This window comes from Peromyscus californicus, unplaced genomic scaffold (assembly GCF_007827085.1).
Source record: "Peromyscus californicus insignis strain IS unplaced genomic scaffold, ASM782708v3 Scaffold_16__1_contigs__length_79575227, whole genome shotgun sequence".
NCBI classification, from domain to species: Eukaryota; Metazoa; Chordata; class Mammalia; order Rodentia; family Cricetidae; genus Peromyscus; species Peromyscus californicus.
Window position 1 is genome coordinate 68,751,440 of NW_026294458.1, and position 11,495 is coordinate 68,762,934.

General features: G+C 40.3%; 1 protein-coding gene across 1 annotated transcript in view; it reads left to right on the forward strand.

Annotated features, from left to right (window-relative positions):
• Map3k7cl (MAP3K7 C-terminal like) overlaps nucleotides 1–10,957 on the forward strand; it is a 41,314-nt gene extending 30,357 nt beyond the window's left edge. Inside the window, exon 5 of the mRNA XM_052741084.1 lies at nucleotides 9,893–10,957. Within this exon, the coding sequence (XP_052597044.1) occupies nucleotides 9,893–10,073 (181 nt within the window). The 3' untranslated portion in view covers nucleotides 10,074–10,957. The remainder of the gene's footprint in view (nucleotides 1–9,892) is intronic.
• The last annotated feature ends 538 nt before the right edge of the window (nucleotides 10,958–11,495 follow it).

Below are 11,495 nucleotides of genomic sequence, written 5' to 3' on the forward strand. Positions count from 1 at the left end.
ACTGTCCTACACTTCTAGCCCCCACACCTAATTCTGGCCTGGGTTTCACAACCTACTGCAATATGCCTAGGGACCTCTATAGAACTTCCTACCTTGACCCTGCCTCAACTGCGTTAGCCAATTACCTTTCCCGGGATGGAGCTGGATTCTGTCTGTGTCTGCTCCACATTCATCAAGGAAGGAAGGAAGGCCTCTGTCTCTCTTGCAGGCACACACTTTAGCATCTCTTTGTATCCTTATCATCCACCATGGAGCTGACCATAGAGGTCAACTATAAGTGAGGTTGATTTAAGGTAGCCCTTATAGGTTGCAGTAATGCTCTCTGCATAAACATATTCTGTTTGTGTTGCTATGGTCTTGTGTTTAAAATGTGGATTTGATGTCAGTAAGGGTTACTAAGATAAAGTGTTAAATCACAAAGTATGGTTGGAGTCATCACTGTACGGAACCCATCCACTAAGGGCTGTTAGCAACACTGTTTTTCATTATGCTTTACTGAACAGCAGTTCATTTTATCACAGATCTTTTTCTGAACAGTCTTTGTTTTCAAGCAAGATAAATCAGGCCATATGGATTTGACCCAAGCAATTAGCATTCCTTTCCAAAAATGATTCTGATGAGAATTTCTCTCCCAACACTTCGTAAAGTGTGGCGGACTTTGACGCCTTTGGCAGCTGCCTCATGCAAAGTAAGACACAAGGATTTTAGTATTTTAAAAGAGAGATTTTCTTTATCGGAATCGTTTGTCCACAGCCTGATGTTTGAACTTGAGACTGAACTTCTCTCATATCTCCAGAGGAGGTCTCCCTGGATCAAGTTTGGGAGAACTTACAGTGAAGAACTTACAAGGGAAGAGTTGATGGAACTGTTACCAGTCATGTCCATTGAGCGACAAAGACAGTCAAACTTTTCAAGGTTTGCAAACTCACCATGGGGTAAATCCTATTTATTTAAATTTATTTCTGGCTTGTGACCAGTGATGTATACCATCAGTTCCTACTTTAGATGGAACATCTAGATCTTTTTGCATGTGATCATATGCCTTATTGTTGCATATATTGTAGCTTGACATATTTTTGATACATCTTATAAGAATTTTCATTCTGTGTACAGAGCTTCTTTTGTCCCTCATAGAGCTTTAGAAATCTAGCACCAGTTGCCAGACAGAAATGATTTAAAATATACAACTAAACTACAACCAGCTGTAAAGGGTGCTGATGTCTAGACATGATCGCATCTTGTCTGGTGGAAAAAGCATTTCCGCAATTTATAAATGAACCATGCTGAGGAGCTGAACAATATCAGAAAGGGGTAGTTACCAAAGATGAGACGATACTTCTCACTGAAATGTCCTTTCTGACAGTTCTGAACTCTGCAGTGGTTCCAGTGGCATGTGGCTGTTATCATGGTTGTAGACGATTTTCATCAGCCCAGAAGGAGATCTTGTAGTCTGGAGCAGTCCCTCTTATTGCCCTTCTTTCCTAGCTATTTTAGCAAACAAACCTGTTTCCTGCGTCTATCAGCTTGCTGCTAGACATTTCTAAATGAACATAATCATGTAACATGCTTCTGCTGTGACTCTCATACTGTCAGAGTATAATGCTTCAAGTTCATCCATGTATCACACACCAGTGCTTCCTTCTTTTTATCTGTGGATAACATTCTATTGTCTTATTTGCCTTTCATTGGTTAATGAACATTTGGGTTGTTCGCACTGTTTAGTATTTTGAATAATGCCACTATCAACATTTGTGGAAACTTCTAATTGTTGCCCATCTCTGCAAGTTCTTGGTCTGTCCTGATGATACCAATGCTAGTGGTTGGAAATGATGTGTCACTGTGGTTTTGATTTACATTTCCCAGATGGCTATGATGTTGCACAACTTTTCATGCACTTTTGGGCCATTTCTATGTTTTCTTGGAGAAATATTTATTTAGATACATTGCCCAATTTTAAGAGGGTTTTCTTTTAATAATTGAGTAAAAGAGTCACATAACTGTAGTGGGTTCAGGTGAACCATTAGAAGGTTTTTTTTTGTATTGGGAAGCCACAAACATTACAAGACCTGCATGCTTATGTCTAATTAAAATAAAAAGTGACTATCTAGGGGAACATTGCAGTGTGGGAAGGGGTACTTAGGTTACTTGTAAAACTTTAATGTATAAATAGCCCTTTTTTGTTTGCTTTTGTCATTCTGAAACTGCCACCAGAGATTTCTGTGTGTAAATAGAAACATTTGTTGCTTTAGATTATTGTCAAAGGCAGAGATTTTTAAGCCAAGTTCTGGGGAAAATCTCTCAAAGTTTGAGGATGGAGAGGATATCAACAGGCCACTGTCATAGAGCAAACAAAGAAAAGCCAGTTTGAACGGCACCATTCCACTCAGGGTGTGAGGTTTGAAAAAAAGATTGTGTCGTGTGAGCACATGGAGAACTAAACCTCTCTCTGTCCTCCAAGCACGTGGGTCTTAACACATTTGCTCAGTCTAGAAATTAGGTTTTCACTGTCATTAAAAAAAACAATAAGAGAAGTATTTTTCCACAGGTGTTTATAATAGTAGGTAGGCCCATGGTGTAAACATCTATTCTTTCTCTCATGAAGTCTGATGTGTGCACATTGCCTCCTGGATAAAGTGTGGAATTTGAGTTCATTTCCCAACAGTGAGGGTGTGGTTCCCGAGACAAACCCACGAGCGAGAATAGACACACTGCCTGTGTAATACTTCTTGAGCAAGTGACTAGAGGACCATGAAAATTGATTGCTGAAGGCTTTGCTTGAGGAGGCAGAGGAAGGGCAAAAGGACTTTTTTTTCATTTAAATAGCTAGTTCTGTGTTAAATATCAGTATTCCAGATGTTGTCTGGCTGTGAGATCATATTTTTCTTTAAACGATTGGCTCTCTAATACTATCTAACCCAATGCTGTCTAGTTTCTTGACTAGAATTTCATTTCTTCATCCTCTTCTTAGGCCTTGTTAAAAGGGACATGACATTCATATACCCTTAATGAGTATATCTTTAAGTTATTATCTTTCCCAAGGAGGCAGAGCCAATGCAATCGCCAGAGGAGCAGAACAAGGAAACATCTTCCTTTTTACTTTATCCTCCACCCCAGGATCATCTCAGGGTGACTGATAGACTGAGTCCTGCAGCTTTCTTTACTTAAAGCAGTGTTTCTCACAAGGGGACTGTCCTCCCCCATCTCCAACCCAGGACCTGGCTAATATCTAGAGAAATGTCTGATTTCATGACCAGGAAGTGAGGAAGTTGTATCTAAAATCTAGTGAGTGAAAGCCAAGGATGATGCTAAGCCTCCTGTAATGCCATGGTCTAGGGCAGACTCTTCAGGTTTAATGGTCAATCATAATAAAATTAAACAAACCCTTGTTTAGACTCAATCCACTCCCTGACCTCCTCCCCTGCAATGGTACAGTGTTGTCCTTTGGCCACGCCTCTGACTCCTCATATCTTAATACATGTATGCATTTATGATTCATGAATCTTTAGCACCATTGGCAGGTTGAGTTTTGGAATCCTCAATTCAACACCATTTGTTATCTCTCCATCATAAAAAAAAAAGAAGGTGAGATCTTCCATCCTCCAATCATCTTGCAGCATCTGCTTTTTCACTCCCATATAAATATGGGCCTCTGAACATACATGCATCACCAGCTCAAGGATTTGAATTTTTTTTAAATAAAGTTTACCCTACTAGCTCATCGGAGCCAAACTGTCTAGAATTTTAACTTTTTCTCCATAAAAATTCTTCGTTAATTTTGCAAGCACCAAGGACCATGATAGTGATCTTTCCACTCTTATATTTTTGGTTGTGAGCCTAGCTTTTAATGACTGAGTCATCTCTCCAGCCCCAGTTGTGATTCTTCTAGATAAAAAAAAAATATTTGTACCATCAATGAATTAACTTCTTGGAACCTAAAGAATTTCCTCCATTTTGAAATTAGTTTCCATATGTTTTTAATCTTTTCTTTACTAACACTTTTATTTCTCTCTTTTTTTCTTTACAAGTAAAACTTTTCCAGATATGTGGCTTAGGATGGGGATGCCTGATGATTTGTGGTAGATCCTAAAGTAGATCCTGTAGCAGGAATCTTAAAGGTACTTATTAATTAAAACAAACCTGGAGCCAGGTATTGGGGTGAATGCTGGAGGATCAGAGAAGCAGAACAAGTCACAGCCACCTCACCTTGCCAATTCCTCAGCTGATCCTGTTTCCTCAGACTGGAAGCCTTTGAGTCCTTATCCAATTGGATCTCAGCTGAACTGTGCTGCTCAAAGCCTAGAAGCTTAACCAGCCAAAAGCTTCTAGTTTCTGGTCTTCATGCCTTATATACCTTTCTGCTTTCTGCCATCACTCCCTGGGATTAAAGGCTCACTTTCTGGGATTAAAGGTGTGAGTCACCATGCTTGGCTGTTTCCAATGTGGCCTTGAACTCACAGAGATCCAGAGGGATTTCTGCCTCTGGAATTCGAGGATTAAAGGCGTGTGCTACCACTGCCTACCCTCTATGTTTAATATTGTGTCTGTTCTGTTCTCTGACCCCAGATAAGTTTATTAGCATGCACAATATTTTGGGGAACACAATACCACCACAAGATCCTTCAGACTGCTAAGGTACATCAACATAGACTGTTATACTACCAGTTCTTAGCATAAAAGTAAGATTCCTATAGCAAGATTCCTATAGCTACGGCCCTCCACCCCACATCATAAGACACTGTATGAGTGACAGACATAGTAGCCTGAAAAAAATCAAAGTCGGGACCATATTTTACCTCATTATAAATAATGAGTTCTTCTTGGAATCATCCGTTTATAAAATAGTTTCAGTAGCTTGATATGCTAAGGCTTACTCACAACTTGCTAATGGATGAACATAAATATGTCTAAATAAATAAGTCCCAAACAGGAGACAGCAGGCATCTTGGCAGTTTTTATTGGCTATCAATATAATTACTTACATGAGGCTAATTCAGAAACCTATTAGCTGAGGCTTCTTGATTGTAGTAAAGAAGAAATTATTATTGACATTCTCCAGTGCAGAGAGATGGGAGGAGACAGTCTCAACCATTCCTTGCAGTTATAAAGCTGATGACTCTGTGGTTGGTCAACTATAAAATCAAAACGAAAGACAGATAGATGGCATCAGGGGATAACTGAAGTCAAACAAGGAGTTAAGAAAATGCCACAGGTAGACCTGGTACCACACCCCAGACCATGCAGTGAAAGCAGAACTCTGCTTAGACCTAAATGGTTTATGTGATGTAGGTAATTTAAAGGGGGGAGGGAACCCCAGGCCGACCAGGGATGACCTGACGGGTGAAGGATTTGCCACAGTTCTCTTTTGCAACCCCATGTAGTTTTTTTTTTCTCATTAATTTCTTTAAGATCGTTACAAGAGAACTTTTACTAATCAATATTTAATTATCGGCATTTTCTGCTTTAACCGTGCTCAGGGACACAGAGCCCTAAGCATTTAGTCAGGACAGCCTTGATTTCTGCCTCTTCTTATTAGCTGTGTGGCTTTTTTAATTAAACGGAACACTTTGAGTTAGGCTTCCTTTCTTTCAAGATATAAATGATCTTTCCCTGAAGTCCTTTTTTTTTTCTTCAATTATTCATTCGTCAAGTATTTATTGGGAGCCTGTTCTATTTTAAACAGCTTAGAAGATCCAGAGATCAGCTGGAGCCCAAGAACTTAGTGTATGTGCCCGTGTGTCCTACACCCTCCCCTTCGGTACTGCTGGGTCCTTCTTTTACAATGCTTGGTTTTGCTCAGCCGATACCAAATTGAGTCACTAAGGGAGTCTATTGGGTATGGGAAGAAAATACTAGAATTTCTATTCTGATTTAACTTTTGCTCCTTCAGAGGTCATTTTGATGGTTTCAAACGTATAGAAAACTCCAAAGGAAGTGTTAAAAATGCTCATGTGTCTTTTACTGGATTGACTATTAAAAGTTTCCCTAAATGTGCTTTATTCTTCCTGAGCGACGAGGGATGTTTTTTCTTGTATTGTCTAATATTCCTCATGTTTAGATGTAACATGGGCATTTTGCGTTGGGTAGGCGAGAGCACAGATATAATGCATGCTCCTCACAGGGCACATGGTACCTGTCTCCTCAGTAGTGACAACAGTGCTGTTGATTTAGCTGAAGCAGTCACCCCATGTTCTCCACTCTTCTACCCTTTGTAGTTTGTAAGATTTTCTGGGAATACACTTTGAGAATGTGTGAGTATATTGTTCCTCCAGATTTTCTTTCACCCACTTTTTCTAGCATCCCATGTTACCTCATTACATATCCATATTTATGATGTGCTTTGTAATATACAGAATAAACAAACACATATAATTCATGAATGAGTATATATATATGTGCTGAAATAGTCTGGATTTGTGTCCAACAAAATTTTTTTTTAATGTGCGTGTGTTTTAACTAGTAGTATTTTTTACTTCTTAGTTCTTAAGATAGGGTTTCTCTCCATGTAACCTAGGCTGACCACCAGTTCCTACCTCAGGCTTCCAAGGGCCAGGATTACAGGCAATGCATCTATCATATCTGATTTTTAACTAATAGTCTTAAATACTCCAATGGCTTAGGAGATACAAATGAACAGGACAGTCATGCCATTTGCTATTTATTGATTACTGGAACATTTCAGATAGAATTTGGGATCAAAAAATGTTTTTGTTCTAGTAGCCCTGGACTTATTTCCAATATAAATATCAATATTATTCTTTTTTAGGAATATATTCTTTCCATTCTTCTGTTTATCTTATATAGTATCAGGTCAGTATAAGAAGAAAAAGAGAAGACTTTCAGGAATGTGGTTCTTTCTGTGCAGGGGTCTACATTCATGATCCAATCAACATCAGGATGCTGAGCAGCTAGGGTGTGTTTCTTGTCCCATTTTTGAAACTGTACAGAACAGCATTTTAACTGTTTTTTTAATGTAGCATGCATGTGGTATTAGGCATTGTAAATTATCTAGAGTTAAATATGCAGAAGGACATGTGCAGGTTACATAAAAATATTATGCTATTCTATTTGAGCATCAGCAAATCCATGGGGGTTCTGGACCCAATGCCTGATGGGTATTAATATGTGTGAGGACTAGAGAAAGACATGGAAAATAATATCCTCAGAATCAAACCCCAGGCCTTGAGCATGGCTGGTGAGTGCTCTGCCACTGAACTCCAGCCCCAACCCCTGATGAAGATTTGTTAAACTGAGATATTTGAAACAAAGGAAGCTAAGCACTGAGTTATAAGGACAAAGATCCAGTAAGAGACAAAGTAGCTTTTCCCCTACAAGACAGTAGGCGGGGCCTTAGTGTGTGCTGCATTAGTAACTAATGGTCTTTTCATTCCTTTCTAAAGTAATAACTTCAATAACTTGTTGGCCTTTTTTATAAAAACTTTGATATCTTCTTTCTCAGAAACAGGAATGCATTGCTGTTTTGTCTTTTAAGTAGTCAACACTTCATTTGTTGTGCTTAACAAAAACATCATGTAGCTGGCATTTTCTTTGCTCCAAATAAAGACACAGAGACTTATTATTAATTATGAATGCTGGGCCTTACCTTAGGCTTGTCCCACTAGCTCTTTTAACTTAATTTAATCTGTTTCTACTCATCTATGTTTTGCCTCAAGGCTTTTCACCTTTCTTTCATTGTGTATGTCCTACTTTCCTGCTTCCTCCGTGTCTGTCGGTCTGGCTCCTGGTGTCTCCTTTTCTTTCCTCCTCAAACTTAAATTCCTCCTCCTACTTACTCTCCCTGCCCAGAAGTTCCGCCTATACCTCCTCCCTCACTATTGGCCAGTCGGCTTTTTATTAGACCAATCAAGTGCCTTAGGCAGGCAAGATAAGACAGCAACACATCTTTACATAATTAAATAAATGCCATACATCTTTACATAGTTAAACAAATATTCCACAACATAAACAAATGCAAGACATCTTTACATAGTTAAACAAATGCAACCCATCTTTGTTTATTTAAGCAAATATTCCACAACAAGATCACAGGCCAGTGATATGGCTTAGCAGGTAAAAGCACTTGCCGCACAAGCTAGACCACCAGAGTTGGATCCCCAGAACCCACGGTGGAAGGAGAGAGCTGATTCTACTGCAGACTGCAGCACATGCACACCTACACACACACAAACACACACACACACACACACACACACACACACACACACACACACACTAAATAGTTTGAAAGATCACTGGTTCGGATGATGGAAAGGCCTATGGGTCTTTAGAATATGTTTAGCATATTGGAGTATCTAGTGGAGGTGCTAAGTAAAAGATTCTAAAACTTATGATTTTGTATAAATTAAAATAAAAAAGAAGACTAATATGTAGGCATTGTAGTTCACAACTATAATTCCAGCACTTGGGAAGCTGAGGCAGGAGGATTGCTGCACATTTAAGGTCACCTTGGGCTATGTAGTGAGTTCCAGGCCAACTTAGGTCTGTAGCATGAGACCCTTTCTCATCCACGGTTGATGTGAGTGTAAACTACTACAGCCACTGTAGAAACTAGTGAGAGGCTTTTCAAAAAGCTAAAAATAGAACTAACCTATGACCTAGTTACCTCTCCTGGACACATACCCAAAGGGCTCTACATCTTGCTATAGCGATACTTGCCTATCCACGTTTATCACAGCTCTTTTTACAATAACAAGGAAAAAGAACCAATCTGGATGTCATAAACAGACAAACAGACAGTCAAAGTGTGGTTCATATACACACGGGGTTTATTCAATTGTAAAGAAAAAGTGAAATTATGAAATTTTTAGGAAAATGGCTGGAACCGGAAAACATAGCAAGCAAGGTAAGCCAGGTTCAGAAGACAAACAGTGTATGTGGGTCCTAACTACCCAGGTTCAGAAGACAAACACTGTATGTGGGTCCTAACTACCCAGGTTCAGAAGACAAACACTGTATGTGGGTCCTAACTACCCAGGTTCAGATGGACAAACAGTGTATGTGGGTCCTAACTACCCAGGTTCAGAAGGACAAACAGTGCATGTGGGTCCTAACTACTCAGGTTCAGATGGACAAACAGTGTATGTGGGTCCTAACTACCCAGATTCAGATGGACAAACAGTGCATGTGGGTCCTAACTACCCAGATTCAGATGGACAAACAGTGCATGTGGGTCCTAACTACCCAGATTCAGATGGACAAACAGTGCATGTGGGTCCTAACTACCCAGGTTCAGAAGGACAAACAGTGCATGTGGGTCCTAACTACCCAGGTTCAGATGGACAAACAGTATATGTGGGTCCTAACTACCCAGGTTCAGATGGACAGTGTATGTGGGTCCTAACTACCCAGGTTCAGAAGGACAAACAGTGCATGTGGGTCCTAACTTCTGATGGTTAAATATACACGTCCAGGAGGACGTAAATGAGTAAAGGCCAGGAACCTGGAAAGTGGTCCATGAGAGTGGAAGAAAAGGCTTTAAGGGAAGTGTGGAGAAGACAATAGAACAAAATGGAAGTGGGGCCTGGGGGCCAAGGGTACAGTGGGGGACAGAGGGTACAGTGGGGGCCCAAGGGTACAGTGGGGGCCAAAGGGTACAGTGGGGGCCAAGGGTACAGTGGGGGACAGAGGGTGGGAGAAGAGGGGAGAGTGAGAAAGGTGTGAAAATCCCATGTGAAAGGAAACCTGTTGCTTTGTAAAGTAATGAAAAAAAATAAAGATACTTAAAGAGAAGGGAAGAGGAAGAAAAGAAGGGGAAAATAAAGGTATGCCGTTGGCAGCCAGAAGGGTAAGCACCGAGAGGTGCAGAGTGTGAGTGTGGATTCTGGATATGTTTGCAATGAAGCCTGTGCTTCTTGCCCTGTGCCCTGCATTTCAGAAAGGAGCTCATTGCCAAGCTGGATCAGGCAGAAAAGCAGAAGCTGGATGCTGCTCAGCTGGTTCGGGAATTTGAGGCTCTGACGGAGGAGAACCGGACGCTGAAGATGGCCCAGTCTCAGTGTGTAGAACAACTGGAAAAACTCAGAATCCAGTATCAGAAGAGGCAAGGGTCCTCCTAACTCTGGCCGATGATGAAATGTGAGCATACAAGGTTGCTGGCTGTTACGCACTGGCCAGCAAAATTTGTATCTTAAAGGGACAGAGAGCAAAATGTATTGCTTCTCTTTATTACCCACATGGCAAATGTCTAGAATGAGTTTAGTGCTGACTCGCTTCCAGCTTGAGAGAGGGATATTTTATTTTAAGCAAGGTCATTAACGCAAAGCTATCACCAGTATATATCTTCAGAGACCAGAGTTCTTAAAGATATGATCATAGTATACATTAAAGTAAAAAATAGTAAAAGTAGAATATTGACTAGTCCCACTGAAAATCCTAAGTCATAAAACAAGCCAGTAGGATGTTCACTGTAGTTTCACAGCTGTGCATTTTAAATTTTTATGCCTTTTCATATTTCAATGCTGCTCAGCTATAAACCATAGAAATTTCTTTCCACATAGCTGAAGTTGGTAGAGTCAGATGTAATTCTTCAGTGGTTGATTGTCCTAAGAATAGAGGGTGGCATTGCTGAAGTGCTTTCTCATGAAAATGTTAGCAGACATTGTGTCCATGCCCAAAGTTCACTGGCCAGTGCTGACTTGCTGTGTAATAAAGACTCAAGGCTGCGCTTCCTTCACTCCGTGTCAACAACCAGTGGCTACATTTGCCTTGGCTGTGTGTGTCTTGGGGCTCTGGGCCTGGGGAACATGGGAAGAGGCTGTTCAGACACTCCCTGGTCTGTGTCCATGGAAGATCAGTGGAATGACATCACTATTGTGGTCTTTGGGGTTTCCGGAAATGTGCTAGGTCCACAGTAACTGACAGGAACGTGCTTGTGAATTCCATCTTTGTTCTGTGTCTGTTCCTGGTCATGTGACCTCTTTTTCATTAAACATGGATCAAAAGTGCAGCCCCGAGTCTTGTTTCATTCTTAAGCCCTTTATGCTAGGTGTTGCCCTGGTTAGAATTTATTCTCAGTAGCATGTGCTGAAAAAGAAGTGAAGTCTTTTTCCAGGGAAGCAATTGGGTTCTCATCTAAAATACTGAGAGCACTAATACTGGCCGTGAGGTACTAAAATACTCAGAGCACTAACACTGGCTATGAGGTATTAAAATACTGAGAGCACTAATACTGACCATGAGGCACTAAAATACTCAGAGCACTAATACTGACTATGAGGTACTAAAATACTTACAGCACTAATACTGACCATGAGGTACTAAAGTTCTCAGAGCAACAATAGTGACTATGAGGAACCAAAATACTCAGAGCACTAACACTGGCTATGAGGTATTAAAATACTGAGAGCACTAATACTGACCATGAGGCACTAAAATACTCAGAGCACTAATATTGACTATGAGGCACTAAAATACTAAGAGCACTAATACTGACTATGAGGTACTAAAATACTTACAGCACTAATACTGACCATGAGGTA